The 27,642-nt window shown below is 46.5% G+C and overlaps 1 protein-coding gene across 1 annotated transcript in view; it reads left to right on the plus strand.

Moving 5' to 3' along the window:
- ENOPH1 (enolase-phosphatase 1) overlaps positions 1-22,225 on the plus strand; it is a 71,865-nt gene extending 49,640 nt beyond the window's left edge. Inside the window, exon 6 of the mRNA XM_088452115.1 lies at positions 22,006-22,225. Coding sequence (XP_088308241.1) covers positions 22,006-22,145 — 140 coding nt within the window. The 3' untranslated portion in view covers positions 22,146-22,225. The remainder of the gene's footprint in view (positions 1-22,005) is intronic.
- The last annotated feature ends 5,417 nt before the right edge of the window (positions 22,226-27,642 follow it).

Raw genomic sequence — 27,642 nt, forward strand, 5'->3', positions numbered from 1 at the left:
AAGTCATGTGCCACTTGGTGTGGAAAAAGTTTAATATTCCAGGAAAGTTGGTAGTATGGAATGTATTGGGGGTCAAGATAATGAAAGTTTGAGATCCCATGTGAAAAAATAGATCAAAACAAAATTGCACCCCACACACGAGAATGAAAACACATTATGGCTGTTAACTAATAATGCCTTATGGTGGGTATACACTTTAGACATATATCTGCAGATGATGGTTGTTCGTACAAACTGAACATCCATCATCTGTGCCTGCCCGCTAGTCCCGGAGCCCCCCACGCGGCTGCCGCTGTGTGTGTACGGGCGGTCTGCAGATATATCTGTCCATCGGCTGTACAGCACAGCCAATGCGATATGTCGGTGAACGCCGACGATCACCGACATATTGCGGGTACACACTGCCCGACGGCCAGCAGATATATTGGCCGATCATTTGATCAGCCAATGTATCTGTCAGTGTGTACCCAGCTTTAAGATGTGAAATTTGCGCTGAAGCAAGCAGCAGCCAATCAGCAATATCTTTTGTCTAATTATTACAGGACAATGAGAAAGTGTCTACTTTTAGTGTTACTTAATACAGTATTAGTAAATGAGATGTATTGTGTTCTGTAGTGCCATTTCCAACTTAAATTTTTTCATTCAATGCAGTGAAGTTAGAAGAGGTAAATGAAAATATATTTGATGCAATCATAAACACTGAAATGTAAAGGAATAAAGATTTGACATTTCATGCTGAAGGTTTTTAGGAACCAGCGTAACAGGTGTGATATATTTATCCAACTCTCCTCTGTATAGCTAAAAGGGTGATGCACTGTAAGATCTAACTGGGAGCCATCTTGTGCTGCTCATGGCATTGATGGACTGGAGGGATTGCTATACAGTAATTTGAGCCGCAACTAACATTAGCAGGTTGTGGTTCAGTCTGGCTTCCTGTTTCAGGTATCTAGAATCCATAATTACGTTTTGCTGTGTGGGGTGTTATACTGAGGGATTCTCGGTATATTGAAAGCACGTTCTTCCACACAAGGGGTTATCATGTTTTGGATAATCTTTTCTCTTACCTGCCCTCTCCCCTTTTAGCAAATATACGATTTTCTCCTCTTGGCCCCCCACAGTTACCTGAAGAGAGAGGATTAAACAAAACTAGACCATCTATAACAGCCCATCATGCTTAAGGCATTGGAACCAACCTTTGAAAATGTTTGGGTGTACCCCTCCATAAAACTGATCTATCTCATGTATAGATAATGGCAGGACAAATATTGGGGTTGCTAAAGCATACGGTCTATGTGCAATACTTCTGGGCAGTACCAGTTGCCCAATATGTCTGCTATATGTTATATTTTATCGCTACATGCATGCAGCTATTTGAAAGAAGGCATTGAACAAAAAGGGGATTTGAATGCACACATAATGAACCTTTGTATCTGGGCAGAAATATTGCATATAGACCAAGCAGGCTAATCCACCTGTTTTCTGGCTAACAAGCTTTACATTTCTAACTTTTAAATATGTTTCCTTACCTCCTGTGGAATACACTGGCCTGGAAGAATTAACAGGGAAATAAAAATGTTGTGCCCATGCCAAGTTCTGGTTCCAAAAATCATAGTATTATATTGTCCTTTTTCATGTAATCTACAAATGGCAGTGAGTAGTTATGCCCTACAAGTATAATAAAAGGCAGGTAGATACAGGTTGACTCTCCCATATCCAAATATTCCGAAATACGGAATTATTTTGGCATGACTGAGATAATGAAACCTTTGATTTTTGATGGTTCAATGCACACAAAATTTGTCTAAGGCACAAAATTATTGAAAATATTGTGTAAAATGACCTGCAGGCTGTGTGTATAAGGTGTATATAACACATAAATGTATATGTTTGGTTCCCATTCCCAAGATATTTCATTATGATATGCAAATATTCCAAAATACGGAATATTCCGTTATCCAAAATACCCCTGGTCCCAAGCATTTTGGATATGGGACTCAACCTGTACCTCAATTTCTGTTTATCTTTGCATTTATTTTATTTTCCAGTTGTTACTATTATGGCTCCTGGGGATAATGATCTCCAATCTGCTGTCTATTTCAATGTGAGCCAATTACCTCCTGAATATCAAACGTTCAATATAACACAATGGAAGCAGTTGATATAGAATCTGTTATTGGCTACCTAATTGTGGGATAAACCATAGATTCCGTCCGTATCTACTTTCCCTTTTTACTTCTGGGGCAAGTAGATACTGTCATGTGAAGATACCAGGAAAAAGGCAACTGTAATTGGCAATGAAAAGGGTAAAGTACTTAGATTTTTCTTCTTCAGGGTCCATAGGCTCCACAGGGAGACCTTTGGGGTGTAGGTGATGGGAACTAATCCGGGCACCATGCAGTTAAAGCTTTTAGCTCCCAGGATGCGTTGGGTATACCCCGCCCCGAGCCAGAGGCACCCCAGTTACGTTGGTGCCCTGCCGGAGTCGGGTCACCATTTTGCAGGGGGCTGTTCATCAGCCCCTAAAGCTTATTTATTTTATTTACTTTACTTTTACAAGGACTAGAGCGCACAGCAGCAGACTGTCGGTGGGATGTCTGCGCTGCCGCTCCGTCAGCCCTCCGGTGCCGCAACGCCAGTACTGATCTGGGGATCTCGGCGGGTGTTCCGGGGGTCAGCGCTAGCCAGGGCCCCCGGAGAGGACCCAGACTGCACCCGGACATCAGGGGACAGGTAAGGCAGTGTCACCGCTCGCAGTGACACGCGCCTAATCGCAGTCGATACCTCCGGTCTCAGGGGACAGACCGGAGGTGCTGGGTGTGGACGCAGGCTCCGGCCATCACGCTCCACTTGACCACCAGGGACATATTGGTGCGGGAAACCAGCGTCCCAGGGTTTAATAACCGGCCAGGGGAGACAGCTTCCCTGTTGAAGCGGGTACTCCCTTCAGCTCAGCGCGCCTTTTCACTGCAGTCTGGCTTCCCTGAGCTGCTGCTCTCCTCCGGACACGCCCCCTCTGAGGTCACCAGTGGCCATTTTCTATGGTGCAGTCGCAGTTCTCCCAGGACAGCGCGTGGTCCGTTCCCCCTGCATACCTTTCCCCAGGGTCAGCGTACTCTCCCCAGGCTCAGCATATGTAGCGCTATTTCCTACCAGACACTGCGTCTGTGTAGTTGAGTATAGTACCGCTTTGCAGCGTCTTTCCTGCATTGTATGTGACTTGTGCTAGCGCTATCTCTCTGTGTCTTTTTTTTCTATCTGTCCGCTTATGGCTATACCCTGTTGTGTACTTAGGCAGCAGGTTCCTACAGCTTACCTAAGCATAAGCTAGGACCAGTATATTGCTCCCTGGTAGTATTTATACATACTCGTGGTTGCTTTGTACTCAGTACCATATTGTGCGTAATTTTTACCCTGCAGACATGTTTGACAAGGGTAATGAACACATTACTGTACCTATGTCGCAATCTTGCAGATTATGTACTGCAGTTTTCAGTGAGGAGGATGTGGTTCGGGGTGGGTTATTTGTGAGGTGTTATAACCCGCCAGGTTCCTCGAACCCCCCGACATCAGTACAGGAGCCACCTTGGGCGACTTTTTCGCCTTCTGCTGGCCTCTATTGTGGACTGTCTTTCGGTCCCGGCTGTAGTTCCTCCTATGGGGGTACCACAGCAGCCCATCCCGCACTCACAGGGACTACCACTGATTATGCAGACCCCTCCTGTACCACAGCAGGCGGTCATTCCCTCAGTGGGATTACTACAGGATGAACCTCCACCATGGGTGGATGTTTTCTCTACCTCAGTACAGAGTCTGGCTACGACCTCTACGGCCATTCAGACCATGCTGCAGAGTGAGAAGCCCGTTAGACCAGCTAAGCGTCCTGTGTTGTCATCTCAATACACAGCTGTCAGAATCTGAGATGTCATCTGATGACGGAGAGGTGGCTGATGCCTCTAACCCCGACTCCCCTCGGCAAGAGGCGGAGCCTAAGTCAAGGATTAATATTCCTGCCTTGGTGCGTGCGGTCAGATCCGCATTGGTTATAGAGGATGACGAACCAGCCCCTAAATCCAAACACCCTCTGTTTTAAACAGAAAGCAGGAATACTGCTAAAGACACCTTTATCAGATCAGCTGGTGGATCACATGGCTGAGGCCTGGTAAGAGGTATCAACCTCAGAAACGTTTGACCCCATGTTACCCATTTCCTGAGGCTCATTGTAAGAGGTGGGAATCACCCCCTGCAGTGGATTCACACGTTACACAGTTAATTAAAAGTGCAACGTTACCTATGCCTTCCATTTCTTCTTTAAAGGATCCTATGGATAGGACAGTGGAAACTTGCCTAAAGTCTATACACTCTCTTTCAGGAGCTGTTGCCCGGCTGTCCATGGCTATCTCCTGGGTAGCTAAGGCTATAGAGCAGTGATTTTCAACCTTTTTTAAATCAAGGCACACTACACGAGATTTTAAAATTACCAAGGCACACCATCCGGCGATTTGGCATGTGCGACATATGAAAAAACCCACTACATTGGCACCCGCAAGAATAAACCCCACTACATTGGCCCCCGCAGGAATAAAACACACTACATTGGCCCCCAGAGGAATAAAACACCACTACATTGGCAACCGCAGGAATAAAACACACTACATTATCCCCCGCAGGAATAATACCCACTACATTGGCCCCCGCAGGAATAAAGCACATTACATTGGCAACAGCACAAATAAAACAATCACATTGGCCCCCTCAGAAAAAAACACATTGCTCCCCAACTGAAAAAAAAAGATTGGTTCACTCTGCCCCTGGGCTGGAAGCGCTGGCTCGGTCACTGGCACAGGGCGGGCTGGAAGCGCTGGCTCTGTCACTGTGGTGGGGCAGGAAGGAAGCGCTGACAGTCACTGGCGCGGGGTGGGCAGAAGCGATGGCTCTGGTGCGGGCAGGAAGCGCCGGCTCGTTCACTAGCGCAGGCACGCGGGCTTGCTGGAGGCAACGTGGCGTGCGCGACCTGTGATGTCACGCCACCGCATCTAGGCAGGTGACGGCCTGGGCGCGCCTGAGCCTCCCAGAGGAGCTCAGCGGCAGCCCGGACCACACATTAATGTATAATGTGCCTGGCCGCTCTGACAGCCGCTGCGGCACACTTCACAACTGTCCATGGCACACTAGTGTGCCGCAGCACACCGGTTGAAAACCGCTGCTATAGAGAGTTGGGCTGATACACTTGAGAACTTGGAAGTTCCAGAGAATCAGGTATCACTGGTCGGCCATATTAGTATATTATTACTGGACTGCATATATCGGTGAGGCCGCTCTCTGGATGCTAGTCTATTGACATCTAGGGTCTCGGCTGCGGCTGTATCTGCTTGCCGTTCCTTGTGGCTACACTATTGGAGCGCGGATGATGATTCTAAGAAAAGCCTTGAGGCACCCTATAATGGGAAGATTTTGTTTGGCCCAGACTTGGACAATTTGACACACATTGGCCAAATCTGCTTTTCTGCCCTCAGCATCTGCTCCTGCAAAGTCTCGAAGCTCCTCCTTTCGGTCCTTTCGTACCCAAGGAAATACCAAAGGGCAGTCCTTCCCTAGGCAGTCCGCTGCCAAGACGACTGCCAAGCCTAAGAAACAGGCCTGGAGCACAAGACGCCCCGGCCTCCAAACCGGAGGATAAACCCGCAGTCTGAAGGGGCAGAGTGGGAGGCCGACTTCTTCAGTTTGCCCAGTGCTTGTGTCAAACCACCAGGGATGCTTGGGTAAGAGAAGTGGTCTCTCAGGGGTACGCCCTCTCATTCCTTCGAAGGCCTCCCCATCAGTTTTTCTGCACAGGCCCTCCTTCAGACAAAGCAAAGGCCTTGCAGATCCAGAAAGCCATACAGTCATTGCTGCAAGCAGGTGTAATTGTACCAGTTCCACTATCTCAACGAGGGACTGGTTATTATTCTACTCTCTTTCTGGTTCAGAAACCAAATGGGTCTCATCGGCCTATCCTCAAATCTCTGAACAAGTTCCTCAGGGTGCCCAGGTTCAGGATGGAAACCTTACGATCCATCATACTGGCTATGGAACCTGGGGATTACGTGGTATCACTGGACATTCAGGATGCATACCTACATTTTCCCATAATGCTTTCTCACCAGTGGTTTGCTATACTGCAACGACACTTCCAGTTTCAGGCGCTGCCCTTTGACCTCTCCACGGCTCCAAGGGTATTTACAAAAATTATGACTGTCGTGGCAGCCCGCCTGCGGAGTCAGGGCATCCGGCTCCTACCATATATGAACGACCTCCTCTTGTTGGCAAGTTCTCCAGAAGTGCTTCACCACCACCTGCAACTGACATTCATCACGGAAAGCTTGTGCAGGATCAGTCCGAAAATGCCACCACAGTGGCTTACATCAACCGTCAGGGAGGCACTCGAAGTCGGGCAGCAATGACAGAAGTGTCACGCATTCTGACATGGGCAGAATCTCATCTCCCGGCCATTTCGTTAGTGTTCATTCCGGGAGTTCTCAATTGGGAAACTGACTTCCTCAGCTGTCACGACGAGCATCCAGGGGAATGGTCTCTTCACCAAGAGGTGTTTGAACTCATAGTGTACAAATGTGGTCTCCCAGAGGTGTGGACCTCTTGGCCTCCCGACACAATCACAAGTTACCAGTGTACGGGTCCAGAACAAGAGATGCCGAAGCAAGCTTGGTGGATACTCTGGAGGAAATAGGTACGCAAACCGGAAGTTCCATTTTACTGACAGTCTCCCTGCTTCCTCGAGTTCTTCGGAAGTCCAAGCAAGATGGAGACACTGTCCTGCTGGTGGCTCCAGCTTGGCCCAGGCGTCATTGGTACTCAAATATTCGGAGTCTCTCCATCGACACTCCATTCCTGCTGCCTTAACATCCGGACCTGTTGTATCAGGGTCCTTGCCTTTACCCAGACCTGGATCGTCTGTCTTTGACGGCGTGGCTCTTGGGACATCCTTCCTACGGCCCAAAGGATCCTCCTAGCTCAGTCATCAATACGATGTTTAGAGCGCGCAAGCCTGCCTCCGCCAGGATCTACCACAGAGTGTGACATGCATGTTTCCGGTGGTGTCGTACAAGAGATTACGACTCACAGGTGTTAGAAATTTCCAGAATCCTGGCATGCCTTCAAGCTGGATTGGACCTCTGCCTACACCTGTTGAAAGTGCATGCTTCTGCACTGTCAGTGTGGTTCCAACGTAGAATTGCTCCGCTTCCGGATATCCACACCTTCCTCCAGGGTGTCCTCCGGATTCAACCTCCCTTTGTCCCAACAGTGGCTCCTTGGGATTTGGCAGTAGTTCTTCGGGCCCTCCAGGGTCCTCCCATTTGAACCACTAGATTCAGTGGAACTTAAGTGGTTAACAGCTAAGACTCTTTTTCTTCTGGCTATTGCATCTGTCAGGAGGGTGTCAGAATTGGGAGCGCTCTCCTGTCGTCCCTTTTCTGATATTTCACCAGGACAGGGCGGTGCTTCGTACTCGCCCTGAGTTCTTTCCTAAGGTTGTTTCTAGGTTCCATATTAATCAGGAAATTATAGTTCCGGCCTTTCTATCACCAGACCTTTCGGCAGGTGAGGCCTCATTGGATGTGGTCCGCGCCCTCAGGGTTTATGTGACCGTACCAGTTCTCTTCGGAAATCAGACTCCTTGTTTGTGCTCTATGGATTTCACAAGAAGGGATGGCCAACCAATAAACAAAAATTGGCTAGATGGCTTCGTATGACTATCTCAGAAGCTTACACGCAGGCCTGCCTGTTCGACTTCTGTTAAGGCTCATTCTACTCTGTCTGTGGGTCCCTCGTGGGCAGCGCGCCGTGGCGCCTCGGCTATTCAGCTTTGTAAGGCGGCCACGTGGTCTTCTGTCCAGATCTTTCTAAGGTTCTATGGCTTTCATACCTTTGCCTCTCAGGATGCTTCCTTTGGGAGCCGGATTCTCCTCAGCGCAGGAGCGTCCCCACCCTTAAAAGGACTGCTTTGGGACATCCCCATGGTCTCCCTGTGGAGCCTATGGACCCTGAAGAAGAAAATGATAGTTATGGTAAGAACTTCTCTTTAACTCTTTCTTCGAAGTCCATAGGGTCCACAGGGCAACTGCCCTGACGCACCTGGCTTTATATGGGCTATCATGCTGGTCACTGATTTCCCGTCTTCTTCTCTGTGAGTGTGATTCTTGAGTGTTTCAGGCTTCCTTCTTTCTTATCCTCCTCCGGCCTTTGGCTTTTTACCAACTGAGGTGCCTCTGGGTCGGGGTATAGGGAGAGTGGACCCAATGCATCCTGGGAGCTAAAAGCTTTAACTGCATGGTGCACGGATTGGTTCCCACCACCTACACCGCAAGGTCTCCCTTTGGACCCTATGGATATCGAAGAAAGAGAGTTCTTACCGTAACTCTCATTTTTTCAGATCACACCTGAAGGAATTCCACTTTAAACCTTTTTGCTGGTACTTTATACAAAGTGCCATCATTCCTGAAAGAGCTTTCATACCATATACCCAAACTTTCTTGAATCGCTGTGCCCTAGAGTATCAGGATTTTTTTCACAGCTCCCCTAGGCCAAAAGTTTCTTTTTGAGAAATTCAGCAAAAATAACTAATTAAGTAAATTGTACTTACCTGTCATCCTTAGGGTCAGTTCGGTGATGGTGAACAGGGTTGCGCTTCTGTTTGTCTACATATTTTATGATAGGCAAAACCACCACTGGCATCGCCTATCACATGGACCATAAATAATAAAATTTGATCCAGGACCACCAATCCTTGGCACCCCTACAAGTGCCCTACAGCACCCAATTTGGGAACAACTGCCCTATGTGATTTAGAAGTTATGCTGCGATAAGGACTCCTGGCACTTCTCTCTTTAATCTCGAATTCCATGCTATCTGACCTATCTCTGGTAGATTGGGGTTTCTTGGGACAACTGGTTATTGTGACAGAAACTAGCTTGGTGGACTTTTCATCATGGAGAAAGTTTTTGGAAACCAGTGATGACCATTTTGGGAGAAATTATGACTGTTGCATTGTCCTAACTTCGACTCTACTGCAGCTCCTTATAAATCCTGTACTTTCTTGCTTTGAGACTACGCAGTGTGAAAACATGCTTGATGTAGTCATCAAACTGGCGTATGTTAAGCCTTGCGTCAGCCCTCTATAATAAAGGAGAAATTGTTATGTGTGTACTATTTGGTGGCGGTATGCAAAGTAAGGAGTAAATTTACTAAAGTGAGTTTTATAAGTGATGTTGCCAATAGCAACCAATCAGATTCTAGCTATTATCTTCTAGAAGGTGCTAATTAAATGTTAAGTAGACTCTGATTGGTTGCTATGGGCAACATCACTTTTAAAACTCACTTCTAAAAACTCTCACTTTAGTAAATTTACCCCTAAGTATTACTCACCAGCGGATTCACCAGCACATGCTTCTGAAGAAGGGCACTTATGTGTCTGAAACGCGTTAAGCTTTGTTTGTGTAAACTCTGACCGGTACTGTTTGATGGGATTTGTGGATGATCGCCTGGTGATTGATGCATGATTCCCGGGAACTGTGTAATCTTGGTCCAAATTCCAAATAAACTACGGGTAGGCGGACCCACAACCCATATCAGGTATACTGGACAAAGAGCATTATATACTTGTGTTTATTTGTTACATTGTGAGTGCATTCATTATATTAAATTAATCCTTTTAAAAAGATCTCTGCACTAGCACTTTGTTTCTTGTATCAGCCCAATTCGTTTACCTATGGTATGGAAAACGGGAGATACAAATTTTTGGCTTCCAGATTGAAAATGTAGCCACTGAAGTGTACCACACCACTCCTATAAATTGTGGAACTACTATTCTCTGGACAAGCACTATTGGAATAACCTGGACAGAATATCCACCTTAACAGGGGGGTTACTACCCATTATATAAATATTTTTATTAATTAAACATGTGTATGGTAACAGCGCCTTTGGTGACGTTATTTTATTACTATGTAGCTCTAACAGTGACAAGCCCAAACGGCGGCCATCTTTGCAAAGGAAGATGCTTCCCTAAAGGAGCACCATGTAGGTAGCACACTCCATATTTCTAAAAGACAATATAAACAAAGTTTAAAAACCGTGTATAGGCAAACATCTGAGTGTTGCTTCTAATGCTATGTTACTTTGTATGTAGTATTGTTCTGTATTTCTACAATCTCTTGAATGGTAAACTTGTTTTTTCCTTACATTTTGTCAAATTATGAGTACACATGCAGAAAAGTGTTTATAGAAGAAACAATAGACTGTGGTCGTGGTGGAGCTTTTTCTTGTCTTGAATTTGATCAGAAAGCTTAGGGCCTGATTCAGAGCCGGACGCAGTTAGCGCTCGCTTGTCCAGAAAATAGGGGTGGCTATTCAAATGAACCGTTCGCTGTTTGCGGTCTGTTCACGCCTCTAGGTCTGAACGAGCGAACAAAACTTGCGGTCGTTTTTTGGGAAACTACGCCCCCTGGCCGCTCGCATCCTACGTCATGTCCGCTATTTATTAGATTAATCGAGTACATCGACCAGCGTATGAACTGCTCGCTATTCTTGTGGTTGGTTTTTGCTACCACAGTTTTGCGAGCAGTTCTGGCTTAAAAAAAACCCAGTGACGTGGTCAATGACGCTGCTGTTTTAATTATGCACACCCATAAAACGCCCGTTTTGACCTTTAAGCACGCCTGCGATCGGATCTCCACTCCCTGGGTCCTCCTCCATATATACCCCGCCCCTATCCATAGGACTTCAGTTTGTTGTTTGGTGCTGCAGGATCCAGAGGCACTGTTGTAACGGAACTGCTCAAGTAGTCCTAAGCCTTCTATTTATTTTTTTAAGTTTTTTGAGTTGGCAGTACCAAGCATCTGTATTAAGACGCATGTACTGCGACTCAATCTATCTCCGCCGGGCCACAGCATCAGTAATTGTGCTGGTGATTTCTGTGGGTTGTGGCTGAGCTTAGCTAGCAGCGATGCTGCGACCTGCACTGCACAAGATGTTCGGAGATGTCAGGTAAGGCGATTCCTCGCTTACGAGGAATCGCGTGCAGCAGTCCTTGCTTCTGGTGTCAAGAGATGCACCAGAAGCTGCTGCTGTAAGGGCCAGTGATTGTATTCATTCCTGGAGCACTCAATTGGGAAGCAGACTTCCTAAGTCACCAGGACATACACACCGGAGAGTGGTCTCTCCATCTGGGAGTGTTTCAGCTCCTGGTAAACAAATGGGGTCTACTAGAGATAGATCTCATGGTGTCACGCCACAACCACAAGGTCCCCAGGTACAGGCCAGGTCCAGAGACCCATCAGCAACCTTCGTGGACGCAGTGGCAGTAAGATGGGACTTCAAGTTGGCGTATCTCTTTCCTCCAATTTCCTTGCTCCCAAGAGTTCTCAGGAAATTCAAGCAGGAAGGCAGAACAGTAATACTGGTGTCTCCGGCTTGGCCCAGACGTCATTGGTTCACCGACATACAGAATCTGTTGGTAGACAGTCCGTGTCCTCTTCCTCTATGGCAGGATCTGCTAACACAGGGTCCCTGTCGACATCCGGACAAGCCCCGTCTGGCTTTGACAGCTTGGCTCTTGAATCTTCCATCCTAAAGCGAAGGGATTTTCCAGTTCTGTAATTCAAACGATGCTTAGAACATGGAAGCCTGCTTCTGCCCGCATCTATTACAGAGTTTGGCATTCTTTTGGTCAATGGTGTTCTCATAAGGAATATGATCCTAGGGTGTTTAGGATTTCCAGGATACTGGCTTTTCTGCAGGCGGGGTTGGACAATGGTCTCCGCCTGGCCACTTTGAGAGTGCAAGTTTCTGCATTGTCAGTCTGGTTCCAGAAGAAGATTGCTTCGTTACCAGATGTTAGAATTTTTTTCCAAGGAGTCCTGTGAGTTCAGCCTCCTTTTGTTCCACCGGTAGCACTATGGGATTTTTCTTTGGTTCTTAAGGGGTTACAAGCTTACCTATTTGAACTTTTAGAGTGGTTGACAGCAAAGACACCTTTTCTTCTTGCCATTTCTTCTGCTCGCCGAGTCTCGGATTTGGCAGCACTCTCTTGTCGCTTCTCAGTTTTTGGTTTTCGTACAAGGGAGGTAAGAAATTGTTGTTCCAGCTTTTCAGGCTCCAGACCTTTCTGTAAGTGAAGCCTCCCTGGATGTAGTTCGTGCTCTCCATATTTATGTGGAGCGTACAAACTGTGTTAGAAAATCAGATTATCTTTTTGTATTATATGGTTTTCACAAACGAGGATGGCCAGCTATAGCAGATTCTGGTGAGTTGGCTACACATGACTATCTCTCAGGTGTACACACAGGCTGATCTTCTTGTCCCAAGCACGGTGACAGCACATTCTACTCGGTCTGTAGGGCCATTGTGGGCATTCAGTCGTGGTGCCTCTGCTGAACAATTGTGCAAGGCTGCCACCTGGTCTTCTGTCCACACTTTTCTTAGGTTTTATGCCTTTGATACTTTTGCCCCCCATGTTATTATTATTATTATTATCCTTTATTTATATGGCATGTACTGCTTCCTTTGGGCGACAAGTTCTCCTTTCTGCTCAACAGCGTCCCCCACCCTAGGGGAACTGCTTTAGGACATCCCCATGGTATCCCTATGGACCCCAAAGAAGATATCTAGAGTTATGGTAGACTTACCTGAATAACTCATTTTCTTTGAGTTCCATGGGGTGATTTTCTTTCGGTCATAGATTCCCTCATCTTCTGGAAGAGTGTTTCAGGTGTAGGATTGTTCTTCCTTCTCCTCTTTCCTTCTCCTGCCTTTAGGCTTGTTAACTAAATTGAAGTTCTATGGCTAGGGGCGGGGTATATATGGAGTTGGACCCAGGGCATTCTGGGAGCCATACTTTAACTGTTTGGTGCCTGGTCTTCCAACCATAATATCCCCATGGTATCCCTGTGGTCCTATGGACCTCGAAGAAAAGGAGTTATCTAGGTAAGTCTACATAACTATATTTTTTACCTTCTAAGGGCTGTATTCAATTAGTTTCGCGTCCGCGATAAAGTTTCGCCTACCCAACTTACCACCTACATCGCATGTTTTGGACGCGGAGACGTCCCCCAAAAAGATGCACTAACATTGGGGGTCAATGTAGATGTGCCCGAATAGCCCTAATAAAGCTATTTGGGGTACTTAAGTTTTTTCAATAGCTTCTTATTAGCGTCTTTGCACAAGTGGTGAAGAATGGCATTAAGCAGTATTTTTTTTTTTAAATAAGTAGACCTGTCAAATTTGGGGTACTTGAAAATAGGTGCTAGCATATTTTATAGTCTCAAAATTGAAGTAAAAAAAAAAACCTGTTGCAAGCACCTGCAATCAAAAAAAACACTTGACCCATCCTTGCAGACCCCCAAAAATCTATTTCGCTGGTTTTTATGCTTGTCCACACACTTTTTTTTTACTTTTTTGCCCCCAAAATAAAAATACTTTTTTTGGGGTGTTAACTTTTATGTTGGATTTTTTTTTTGACACCGTTGTCCTTTGGGGGGCTGTCCCAAAGGTTCTGAGTGGTTTCCCCACCTTTGCACCCCAAAATAAAAATGTTGCACTTCTTTTCTCCTGCTATTCAGGGGCAAATCTTTTTCGCCTATTACATTGCATTAACTTTCCGCGTACACGAAAAGTGGGTGGAATTGTATACGGAGATAAGTTTCCGCCACGCAAAAAAACAAGATCGGCGATACTTTTCTGTGGATCTCGGCTTTTCGCATCTAATTGAATACGGCCCTAAGTATGTGTATATATCCGTTATGCTGTGTGCGAACATGAGTTACAGTAAATGTGCATTGTGTGTGCTAATAAACAAAAAAAACTACAAGTGGCTACCCAGAGGTTCACTGTTTATTTAGAAGTGTTTTTAAAATGTGTAAACTTCATGTAAACCTGTATGACACAAAAAAAACAATTGTCTTTAGTATTACCATACATTGCGGTAGTATGTTTTGGAACAGTACTTCAATACATTTTCCACATTTAAACACACTGATCTGTAGTAATGATAATCAAACATGTCTGCATGTGTATCTGCATTCTGTGTAAATGAGTTACTGGAATAATTCATGAAAAAATCCACTAGATGTCAGCATTCTTTCAGAATAATGTTTTTTTATCTTAGAATCGCTCTGTATTATTCATCCTGATACTTTCTTGCAGTAATCAGCCCAGTTTAAGGATGCATGGGGGAGATGTATTAACCGCTGAAGCGGCATCAGCGTACGTTATGTGCGCTGATACCACTTCTCCCCCATGTTTGATTGGGGGGGCCGGGCGGTAAATAACAGTGGCGCTAAACTTCCCTTTCATTATCGGCGCTGCTATCTACAAGATAGCAGGGCTATGTACGAATGGTCAGTTTGCCTGGCTGTTCCGCACGCTGCACTTATCGCTATCGACAGCTGCAGCCTGGCAATGCCCTATCCCCACAGGAGGGGCGGCTGCTGGCTCCAGGGCTCTACGTGGGATCTTGCGATACTTGCGGGATCCCGCGCATGCTCAGTGGAGCCGGCCAGGGCTGAGACACAGCGCATCAGCACTAGGCTTATGCGCTGTGAGCTCTAGCGGTGATTTCCGGAGGGGGAGTTATCGCTCCCCCACTCCGGCCGATGAGATGTTAATACATCTCATCGTTCGTGCTTCCTGCTTCGCCTCAGTAAAGAGGCGAAGCAAGAAGCGTTGTAGCGGCACTATAAGTGCTGCTATAATATCCCCCTATGTGTTGTAGTGCAGGGTGCAGATTTGAAAAGTTGGCTTAGATGGATAGTATGCCCAGATGTTTCATTACTGCCTGTCTGAAAGCTGGTGCTGGGAATACATTTGAATTTTCAGCTCCTTTACAGGAGGCCAGAGGTTTTTATGGAGCTCTTTCCTCTTCTGTGGTACCATTTCCCTTTAGCATCCCTCTGTACCTAGTAGTACAGGTGTTCTCCCCAGCTTATTCCAGAGTAATGAGTAGGTATTATTTTATTTCTGCCTGTCTGAGCCTGGTCACCAATGCTTTTTGTCCTGTCCCTAACTTCTGTTTGGATGAGCAAAATAGGTTACCTTTTCAGTACCAAGCAGGTTTTTTCACAAGCTTATCAAGGGTCTTTTTTTTAATACATTTCCTACATTTTCCTCTGGGGTATCCACTGACTTATCTGCCTTTAATGGTTTCCTTGACTACTTCAAGACAGCACAGCAGCAGACTCGTGAGCAGGTGTTGACATGCTTTGTCCCTCTGTGGGATCATCTCAGGTTCAGGTGTGGTAATTACTCTTTATTTACCACAATAGTGATCATGATGAGAAAAAAGAATAATTCAAAAGCTGAGCCCACTCCCCATCTTAATCTTTAACTTCTTTCCCTTAGATGTATATATTTCTGCAGGCACGGGTTCAGGATTTTTCAGGGAATAAGGTTGCCTCTCTCTACACCTAGTAGCATCATTACAGAACCCTCACTGGTGCCAGAAGGTTCTCTGTCCCATAACCTCTATCAGTTTGCTGCTTACCTTTATACCATTTCAAGTTATTCATTGGACTTGATTTGCTTAAATTTCATTGGATTTAGACCAGAACCTCCTTCCCGAAGGCCTTATACGGCCCTTGGAATCATTTGGTGTGGCACTCTGAGCTTCTTTCTGCTAGCCTCAGCTGGCTAATAGGGTACTTAGAATGGCACCCTGCAGCCAGAATTTATGCAGCAGTGCCACCAGGAGCGTTCTTAGGATGCTTCAGGCAGTCACACTGCTGCCCTTACAGCTCCCCGGAGCATCCTCAGGATGCTCCACGCATTGCTGTAATTACTGGCGATTGTGGCCCCGCCCCCGTGTGACACCACACGGAGGGGGCATGGCCTGAACCAGGCAAACAAATAATGTTACTTATATCAAAATGGCCCTCGGCAGAAAAAGATACATCTTTTACTAGTATATGCATGGTGATCCATGCCACATGTAATTCTATCATAACATGCATTGCTCTGTAACTCAGACATTGGTCAGTTGATGCTACATCCAAGAGAAAACTATTTTCTCAAACATCCTTAGTCCGATGTACGACAAGGTAACGGGCGGGAAAAGTACTTTTTTTTACCTATGGGCAAATATTCTTTTTTCATTAAGCGTCTATCAGTCAGCTGCCTGTCATTCTACTCGCTTCAAGTCTTTTTGTTCCTTTGAGGTCCAGTAGTTCAGGGGCTAGCAGTCTGATCACTTTCTGAAAGAAAGCAAAAGTGAGCTCTCTGTCTTCTGGTATGCAGTAGCCACTTCAAAATGTAGTCATTTAGTTTTTTTTTTTTTTTTTTTTAATAAAGATGTTTTTATGATTTCCATCAATCTGCCAGTTATCCAATCCAATCATACCTGCACATCCCCATTCATTCTACTCAGGAAAAATATCTCTCTGTGGTGGAGAAATCTACACTTTTTCAATACTGAGTTTTTAAATTTGTACTTTCAACTGCACTGTGACTCTTCACAATAGTCTTTTACACAGTTAAAGCCAATCTATGGCAGATTGGGATATCCCCCTCCCTATAGTAGGAAAGTATTTTGGACCAATCTTAAACTTTATACAGTCTTTAAATGCTGGGTATACACAGGCCGACATATCTGGCATTCAATTGAACAGCCAATATATCGTGTGCACGTCGGCCAGTAGTTCAGACATATTGTTTCGGCTGCGCAGCACAGCCGCTGGCAGACTGTAAATTTTCCACAGTGGACCCCGGCCAGCAGGACCGCAGTGATGGTTGTTCAGTGTGTTGTGTATGAACATGCAGGTCAGTCAATCTGCAGATATATCTTTCTAGTGTGTACCCACCTTAAGTCTCCTTTGCTTGCCCCTTTCAGTCAGCTTATATATACCTAAAAGATTTAACAGAAGACAATGGGGTAGATGTATGAAGCCCAGAAGCAGTATCAGCACACGTTATGTGGGCTGATACCGCTTCTCCCCGATGTATGATCGGGGGTCTGGGCGGTAAATGACAGGGGCGCTATGCGCCCCTGTCATTATCGGCGCTGCTATCTACAAGATAGCAGCACCAAGCGGCAGGGCCATGTACAAATGGTCATACCGCATGACCGTTCGGCCGGCTGTAGCTGTCGTTATCGACAGCTACAGCCTGGCGCTAGCCTATCCCCACAGCAGGGACAGCACTGTCCCTGCTGCGGCGGCTGCCGGCTCCAGGGCTCCACGCAGGGATCTCGCGATACTTGCGAGATCCCGCGCATGCTCAGTGGAGCCGGCCGGGACAGAGACACAGCGCATCAGCACTAGGCTGATGCGCTGCTGTCTCTAACGGGTAGTACCGGAGGGGGGAGTTAACGCTCCCCCTCTCCGGCCGATGAAATGTTCTTACATCTCATCGGTAGTGCTTCCTGCTTCGCCTCGGTAAAGAGGCGAAGCGGGAAGCGTTATAGCGGCACGTTAAGTGCCGCTATCATGCATCTACCCCAATAGCTTGTATTGAGATGCATATATAACCCTCTTGCCTAGTTGTTCACTGCTGGCGAAGTCTCAGTAAAAGTAATTTCACCTTAGGTTCATTCTTGTGGTTCTGACACTAGAATGCTTCCAAATAGCTTATGCTATAATGAGTACATGAGGATATTTTCAATATATTAGCTGTTTGTTTTACAGATAGATCTGCTATATTTATATATTAAACAATAGTATGTTTTCACACTGTTATTAATTATTCTAGTAGCTTATTTGTATATAGTATGATCTTTATGTATAATAGTCTGTCTCTCTGTGAAGACATTCACATTGTGCACTCTAATGGACTAAGTGAAGTTGATATTTAAACCGCACAATGTTTTAATACGAACTATAAAGGTAAAATACATTTTGTTAACCTGATAATCCAAAGTACTGTAGCTCTGTGATTGCCTTCTCATTGCACTACAGACAGCTGAAGCTCCTTCCGTATAGTCAGACAGTTGTATGACAGAATCTGATGCTGTAATAATAAAAAGCTGAGATAGCAGCCATGAGTTGCTGTGACATCCCTGATCCTTTCCCTGTGTATGAGCCCCCACCAATCCACACACAAGAGGTTACACAGAGTAATTCTGCCAATTCTGTCATATGTGTCAGCTTGGTGCAGGGGAATGAAGGAGACCATGGTGGACATACTTAGGGGAATTCAATTAGCCGCAAAAAGCGGGTTATCGTGTTCTCATCGCGCTATCCTATTAGCCACAGCTTAAGTCACAAATAGTTTTCACTATCTCCTGAGCTGGTGAAAATTTTGAAAATCCCTATTTCAAGGTAACATTGTCAGGACTTGGTTTAGAACCACTGGGACTCCCTCCTTAATGACAAATTAAGCAAAATGAGTCGTATAATTAGCTTAATTTGGCCAATAATGACATGTAATTTTGGGGGTGAATAAGTGCAAAATGCAGGAAAATGGGTTAAATGATGTGGGACATGTATATGGGGGTGTAATATGAATGGGACAGGTTGGGTATGAAATGGCGACGGTCGGGAAGCTGTCTGACTAAATCCCGACGCCGCAAGTCCAAACGCTCGTGATCCCGGCTGGGGCTGGTAAGTGCCCTAACCCACCCCTCTCCCCCATCTATCCTTAACCCACCTTTAGTGGTGCCTATCCCTAACCACCTCCGGGTGGTCCCTAACCTCGCCCCGGGGGTGCCCTAACCTCCCCTCCACGCACCCTGAACCTAACCCTCCCGGGGTGGTGCCTAACCCTAACCTCCCCAGGGGTGCCTAAGCCTAACCCCCCTCCCTGCAACCTAACCCTGCCTAGCCCTAAGTCCCCCTGGGGCTCACTATACCTAACCCTCCCCTCCCCCCCCCCCCCCCCCGTGGCTAAGAGTGAACACCTTCGTTCAGGAAGCCGTCCGTCTAGATTTTGCCGTCGGGATTTCGACGCCTGTCTTTAGTCCCGTGTCGGGATTTAGACAGATGGCCTCTTGGCCGTCGGCATTTTTATCTGTATCCTGAATGGGACAGGTGTTTTTATACATGCAGGTGAAGGTTAGATGCATATTTTGAAGGGGGTTTTTTTAAGTGTCTTTAAATGACACAAATATATACTTATAAGTATTTTTATGCTCCCCCAAGTTAAGAAGCACATTTATTTTGACAAAAACACTTGCTTTCTATCATTATTTGATGAATTTAGAAATATGCATATAACAGCATTTGACACAATTTAACCCCAAATACTTTTATTAGAGCCGCTAATACACTTCTATATTGTTATCCTATATCACTTTGCCTTTTTTTGGGGTAAAGGCAGATTTCCCCATTTTCACCTATACTTATCACAAGTAAAACCAGGAAGGATTTTCGCACGAATGTCTCATCACTACTTTTGAAATTGAAGTGCACAAAAAACAGGTGTGTGCATATATGCGATAAGCGAAATTCGCACATGAAGGGTGCAAAAACCTAATTTTCTCGTTATCGCGGCAAATTTTATTTCTACCCTTAGTATACTATAAAAACATATATAATAAAAACAGGTTGAGTCTCCCATATCCAAGTATTCCAGAATCCAGAATTGTTTTGGGCACGACTGAGATAGTGACACTTTTGCTTTCTGATGGTTCAATGGACACAAACTTTGTTTAAGGCATGAAATTATTAAAATATTGTATACAATTACCTTCAGACTGTGTGTATAAGTTTTATATGAAACCTAAATGAATTTGGTGTATGTACACAAACTTTGTTTGATGCACAAAATAAAATAAAATTGTATAAAAGTACCTTCAGGTTGTGTTGCATTCTGTATTTAGACTTGGGTCCTATTCCAAAGATAACTCATTATGGTATGCACATATTCCAAAATACGGAAAAATCCGATATGTGTGTGTAAATGTATGTGTATATATATATATATATATATATATATATATAAACACACTATACCAGACCAAACTGTTGATGCCAGGATCAGAGCCTAAATGAGTTGCATCAAAATATAGTATAAATGCCAAAAAGGTACTCGCTACATGGAATGCTTATTCCCTTCCAATAAATGAGTAGCATAACATATGCATAAAGGGAATGTATCCACATCACTTAAGGGCAATACACTTAGTCAGATGTTATTTGGAAACAAATGCCTGATATGCAACCACTATCCACGCAAGGGGATATATCTGATAGATTAATTCCAAGTGTGCATAGCAAGCAATACTTATCAACACAGAATAGTCTCTGGACTTTGACACATAAATAAAAACGGATTTTTTTTTTTTTAGGATGTTTCCAGCATTGGAACCTTGAATAGCATTGATGGTAATTAGAAGGTGTAATGGTATTCCACTCCGCTGTAATGAAGAGTTAGTTCAATACAGTTATTATAGAGCTTCCAGTAATACAGCAATTGTGTAGCTGAAACCAGTTAGATGGTGTCTTTGTATCCAGTTTAAGATTGAACCTCCAGAGTGTTTATCACAGGTGGACAGATAAGATCGAAATAGTAAGTCTAACAACAAAGTGGTGCAAATGACCTCGGCGCTAGGTTAACTCCTTAAAGTCACTACAATCACTTGTATAACAAGATTAAGAGAAAAAAAGGATTAGTTTCCTTAAAAACCACTACTAATTAAAACAGCTGCATGTCCACCTAGTTTGGGTAACCCTGCACCAGCAGTAACGTTCGGCTCCCACGATCTTTAAACAGTCAGGCTGCACCGCGTTACCAGGGTAGTCTGTGTGTGCAGCGGTAAGCGGCGTGTGTGTGAGTTTACTGTAAATAAGTCCACTGATGTGTTTCGCCCCTATATATGAGGTCTTCATCAAAGAGTTGATAAAACCCTCGTATGTAGGGGCGAAACGCCGTCAGGGCACTCCTTTACAGAAAGCACCTGGATCCGTGATTTAGACACTGGAGTGTCATTTCGGTCCCATTGTCCACAAACGGAGGAGACGCGGCAAGTACACACGCCACTTACCGCTGCACACACAGACTACCCTGGTAACGCGGTGCAGTCTGACTGTTTAAAGATCGTGGGAGCCGAGCGGTACTGCTGGTGCAGGGTTACCCGAACTAGGCTGCCACATTGAGTCATTTAGCCGACCAGGTACATCTCACGTGGCCGCTTATTGCGCTACTGCAAGAGACATTTTATTAATACCAAAGATCTCTTGTCCTGTGGAGACTGACAATATATTTGGGATACTTAACCCTTGTGCATGCCAATTATCACGGATTACTTTTTTTGCAAACAGGCATTTGTTTCCAAATAACATCTGACTAAGTTTATTGCCCTTAAGTGATGTGGATACATTCTTTCTCTTTATGCATATGTTATGCTAGTCATTTAATGGAAGGGAATAAGCATTCCATGTAGCGAGTACCTTTTTAGCATTTACACTATATTTTGATGCAAGTCATTTAGGCTCTGATTCTGGTATCATCAGTTTGGTCTGGTATAATGTGTTTTTATATATGTATATGTGAAAAATATGTGAATTTTATAATTATATAGACAGCGCTTCATTAATCGATTTATTATTATTATATTTATCAGATCATTTATATTCAAGCCAACAGAACCATGTTGTGGTGAATGTAGAGAGACGCTCTCTTGCAGACAGCGCAGTCTCTTCCATAGTCATGTACAACTTGGTTCCAAAAGGAAGTTAAGGAAGGGCAGAGCCACCAGATATTCAAAGGAGAGCCTGGGTTTCCATTACATCTCTAGCAGGGAAACATTTTATTCTGAACACTAGGGTACCTATACCACCTTGTAATAACCTTATAGTGTGTCTCGAGAACAGGAACACTCGGAGAGGTGTAAAAATTGAATGGCCTGAGACCATTGCTGGTCAGTTAGGGAAATGTTCAGGTCAATAATCTAATCTTCTAACATTCAGATATCTTGTTTTTCTGTTTTAGATCAAGTAATATGTTATTGCAGTTACTATGCTTAACTATAATTTTTTATCATTTTAGTGCTATATCCTGTAACACTCTCTTTTTTTGTTTTCCCAGAGGCACAAGCTGCAAAGGAAGCAGGAGTGCATGTGGCATTAGTAGTAAGATCTGGCAATGCAGCGCTAACGGATGAGGAGAAATCAAGTTACCAGCTTATATCCTCATTCAATCAGCTTACCTTACCTTCCACACAATGAGCTTAAGATACTTCATAACTGCATAATACTGTTTTTTGTTTTTTTTGTTCAAATGTAATTAAAATAATGAAACACTATAATGCATTATTTCCAATAGATTTTTTATTTTTTTTTGCAAATTATTTTTATTGAATACTAACACAGAATACAGTTAGCATATCATACCATGAGAAAACAAAAAGGAATAAAAAGAAAAGTGAATCAAGGCATGACACAGACAACAAATCAGCAAAACAAATAAAAACATATGCTGGACCATAAACAAGTCAAACCATTTGGTTAACATTTTTATAAATACACTATATAAATCAGAACATTTGAAAAAAACAAATGATGAACAAAGAGGGGAAAGAAAGAAAAGAGACCTCATTCCAGGGTAGAAAACAATACTACCATCTAGTAGTTATAAGGTAAATATAGAACTACATGCCACATCAATGCTATTAACCAACCATTTGCCTCAGCCCACACCCCTACACAGCGACTTATAGTGCTCAGATTCTTTATAGGTCAACCATGGGTGCCATATCTTTGTAAAATCTTGACATATAAGGTCGTCCATAGACATGTAATGATCTAATCGAGCACACCATTCATTAATAGTAGGTATAGAAGTTGATCTCCAGTGCACTGGAATGACTGCCTTTTGAGGCACTTAGTATGTGCCTAAGTAGCGTCTTTTTATATTGTGCCTGAGGTCTTTGTAGAAGATTTAGTAACCAAAAACTACGACATGAGGGCAAGTTTTCTAGGAGAATGAAACTGGCTGTTTCTACCTCAGGGTCCATAGGTGGTCCACAGGGTTGACCTTGGGGATATAGCTGGATCAGGATCCATGGGCACCACACACTTAAGCTTTTAGCTCCCAGGATGCACTTGGGTCCTCCTCTATACCCCACCCCCAGTGTAAGTTGGTGCCCGGCCGGAGTCGGTCACCGCGCAGGGGGGCTGCAGGAGCAGCTCCCAGAAGCTTTTTATTTTAGATGTTATTAATTTTATCTCTCTTTTTTACTACAGACGGTAGTGAAGGGCTGTCTATACAGACGCCCACGCTGCCGCTCTGATCCCCGACTGGCGCCACGACGCCAGTACTGATCTGGGGATCGCGGCGGGAGGACAGAGTCAGTACTAGCTGGACTCTGTCTACCTCCCAGGACTGCTGCCGGAGTCGCCGGGGATTCAGGTAAGCCGCGCGTCGCTGGCTAGCGGCGGGGCGCGGAATGCCTTCAGATGCAGTCCTTTAGCCTCCGATTCTGGGGACAGACCGGAGGCTGCTGGCAGTGGCGGCGGGCCCCCCCATAACCCGTGGGACCACTAGACCACCAGGGATAACAGGCAAGCGGGAAGCCAGCATCCCCGGGGTTATGGCCAGCCAGGGGAGGAAGCCTTCCCTGTTCAGCGGCTCCTCAGCTCAGCGCGCCTTTCAGCACGCAGTCTTTCGTCGCTGAGCTGCAGTCTCTTCAGCCACTCCTCCTCTGAGGTATCTGGGGGCCATTTTCTCACAGTGGCAGCGCAGATCTCAGGGAGCACGCGGACCGGTCCCCCTGTGTACTTCTCCCCTGATTTAAGGACAGTGTACACAGCACTATAGCCCTCCCAGACACTGAATCTGGGAGGTTGATTGTAGTGGAAAGGTGCAGTGAGTATATCTTCTCTGCATGGTATGTGACTTTTGCTAGTGCTGCCTGTCTGTGCTTATTTTCCGCTTACTGTCAGCTTATACCTGTCCCTTTACTTCTCCTACAAGCCCTACAGGTGTGTGGGGGAAGGGTGTTTCTACTGACCTCACTTACATAGATCACGTATTGCGTTGTGTGCGACACAGTGCCATATTGTGGGCTGTTGTTCAACACACCGGTGAGTGCGTTTACTTATGCCCTGTTGCCAGATATATAATATATTCTGTCATGTCAGACGAGGAGGTTGAGCGCTCAATGGCTCCGGCGTTGGCCTCCTGCGGACGCTGTTCTGCAGGAGTGGATAGGGAGGATTTGTCACAGGATGGCCTGTGTAGTCGGTGCCAGGTGGCTCCTGGCCCATCCAGACCTCTGACGCAGGAACCACCGTGAGCGTTATTTTCTCAAGTGCTGGTGTCTATTGCGGACCGTCTGTCGGTCCCGACTGCTCTCCCTACTAGGGCGTTACCCCAGCCGACCATTCCCCGGGTGTCCCGCAGTTATTGCGGAGTCCTCCTGGGTCTCAGTCTGTGGGTCCATATGCGGGGTTGCCTATGTATATACAGGCTTCCCCTGTGCCGCAGCAGCCTGTGGTACCTTTTCAGGCCCCTATGGCGACTCCTCCACCCTGGGTGGTTGTGCTCTCCAACTCCGTGCAAAATTTGGCGGCCGCATCCTCGGCTTTTCAGTCAATGTTGCAGACTGACATGCCTTCCAGGGTTTCAAAACGTCCACTCATGGCGTGGGCGGCTCAGGTATCGGACTCAGAGGGTTCCTCTGATGATGGGGAGGTCCCTGATGACACTGACTCGGACGCCTCGGGCCAGGAAATGGATACCAAGTCGTCCATTAATGTGCGAGCACTGGTTAGGGTGGTGCGAGCTATTCTTCTTATAGAGGATGAGGCACCGGTTCCTAAGTCGAAGTTTCCTAGTTTCAAAAAAACTAAGGTGGCTTCTGCGGTGTTTCCCCTGTCGGATCAGTTGAGGGATCATATGGCGGTAGCTTGGCAGGCACCCAGTAAGAGATTCCTTCCTCAGAAGCGGTTGACTTCTAATTATCCCTTCCCTGAGGCACATTGTAAAAAATGGGAAACTCCACCGGCGGTGGATTCCCATGTCACCCGTTTAACTCGGGGCGCTACCTTACCATTACCGTCGATATCCTCGCTGAAGGATCCCATGGACAGGAAAGTTGAAACTTGCTTAAAGTCTATTTGCTCCCTCTCCGGGGCGGTGGCCCGACCGTCCATGGCCATCTCCTGGGTGGCCAAGGCCATTGAGGGGTGGGCCAATGCATTGGAAGATACCTTCCCGGACGACGCTCCGGATGTCCAGAGGGCATTGTTGGGACAGATGAGGGACGCTGCTTCTTACATTGGGGAAGCTTCTTTAGATGCTAGTCTGCTGACTTCGCGGGTATCGGCTGCTGCGGTGTCTGCCCGCCGATCCTTATGGTTGCGGTCCTGGAGAGCGGACTCTGATTCAAAGAAAGGGGAATTACTATTTGGTCCGGACTTGGACAAAATAGTGGATACCCTGGCTAAATCCAAGTCTGCTTTCCTCCCTTCGGCGGCACTGCCTGCTAAGGTTCGGAGTTCGGCTTTTCGTTCCTTTCGGGTTCAGGGTAAGGCAAAAGGTCAGTCCTTCCCGAGACAGTCTGCGAGTAAGACTGCCTCTAAACCCAAGAAGCAAGCCTGGAGTGCTCGGCGCCCTTCTTCCAAGCAGGAAGATAAACCTGCGGCCTGATGGGACGGGCCTCCCTCTGGGGGACCTCAGAGTGGGAAGCCGACTTCTTCTATTTGCCCAGTGCTGGCACAATACCACCACGGATGCCTGGGTTCGAGAAGTGGTCTCCCAGGGGTACGCCCTGTCTTTTCGGCACAGACCACCCCACCAGTTTTTCTGCACCAGTCCTTCTCAGGACAAGACCAAGGCGTTACAGATTCAGGAGGCTATAGAGTCCTTGCTGAAAGCAGGGGTCATTGTTCCCGTTCCTTAATCACAACGAGGAACGGGGTATTATTCGTCTCTGTTTCTGTGCAGAAACCCAATGGTTCTCATCGCCCTATCCTCAACTTGAAGTCTCTGAACAAATTCCTCAGAGTTCCCAAGTTCAGGATGGAAACGTTACGTTCCATCATTCTGGCGATGGAACCGGGGGATTACATGGTGTCCCTGGATATCCCGATAGCACCTTCGCACCAGCGGTATCTGAGGTTCGCTATCCTTCAACACCACTATCAGTTCCGAGCGCTACCCTTTGGTCTCTCCACTGCACCGAGGGTGTTCACGAAGATTATGGCGGTCATGGCCGCACATCTTCGGAACCAGAATGTACGGCTGCTGCCGTATCTGGACGACCTCCTGTTGCTGGCGAGCTCCCCAGAGGTACTGCTTCAACATCTCCACCTGACGATCGCTTGCCTGCAAGCTCACGGGTGGTTGATAAATTGGAAAAAGTCCTCCCTGATTCCATCACAGCGGATGCTTCATTTGGGAGCCCTGCTGGATTCGCGTCAGCAAAGGATTTTTCTGACTCCGGAGAAGGTCGCCTCCCTACAGCTGCGGATACGCAGTTGCCGCCTGTCGGTCCATTCGGCTATGAGAGTTTTGGGGTCCATGGTGTCGACATTCGACATGGTGGAATTTGCCCAGTTCCATTCCCGGCCCCTGCAAGGGCTGATCCTATCGGAATGGAACGGGTTACCTCACCGGATCCGCTCTCAGGTGCTGGTGTTGTCTCCGGAGGTTCGGCAATCTTTGGCTTGGTGGCTTCAGACAGCTCATCTGGTCGAGGGGCGCCCCTTTTGGATCCCGGACTGGGTCCTGCTCACGACGGATGCCAGTCTCCGGGGTTGGGGGGCAGTGACCGGCTCGTCACTTCAGGGTCGTTGGTCTGCGGAAGAAGCACTTCTCCCCATCAACATCCTGGAACTGCGGGCAGTATACCGGGCCCTGCAGTCGTCCGGTCCCGCTCTTCACGGAAGGGCGGTACAGGTGCAGTCCGACAACGCCACCACGGTGGTGTATATCAACCACCAAGGAGGAACTCGCAGTCGGGCAGCGATGTCGGAGGTGTCTCGCATCCTGACTTGGGCGGAGTGTCACATTCCATCTCGGCGGTCTTCATCCCCGGTTTCCTCAATTGGGAAGCGCACTTCCTCAGCCATCACGACGTGCATCCCGGGGAATGGTCGCTTCACCCAGAGGTGTTTCAGCTACTCGTGGACAGGTGGGGACTGCCGGAGCTGGACTTGATGGCCTCCCGTCACAATCACAAGTTGCCCGTTTATGGGTCAAGGACAAGAGACGCAGGCACAAGTCTGGTGGACGCGCTGTCGGTGAAATGGACGTTTCACCTGGTGTATCTGTTTCCTCCGATATCCCTACTTCCTCGGGTTCTGCGGAAATTCAAGCAGGACGGCGGCACGCTCGTGCTGGTGGCTCCGGCGTGGCCCAGACGGCCTTGGTACTCCGATCTCAAGAGTCTCTCCATCGACGCGCCGTACCTTCTTCCTCAGCGTCGGGACCTGTTGTCTCAAGGGCCCTGCCTTTACCCTGATCTGGGTCGGCTGTTTTTGACGGCGTGGCTCTTGAGACAGCCGTCTTGAGGTCTCGGGGCTTCTCCAGGTCGGTTATTGGTACCATGCTCAGGGCACGCAAGCCTGCTTCAGCACGGATTTATCACAGGGTGTGGCACACTTACTTTCAGTGGTGTGAGTCCAGACATTATGATCCTCAGGTGTTCCGAGTTTCTAGGATCTTGGAATTTCTTCAATCAGGATTGGACCTCGGCTTACGCCTTGCATCTCTGAAGGT

This window comes from Taudactylus pleione, unplaced genomic scaffold (genome assembly GCF_031769625.1).
Source record: "Taudactylus pleione unplaced genomic scaffold, aTauple2 ptg000033l, whole genome shotgun sequence".
Lineage (NCBI taxonomy): Eukaryota > Metazoa > Chordata > Amphibia > Anura > Myobatrachidae > Taudactylus > Taudactylus pleione.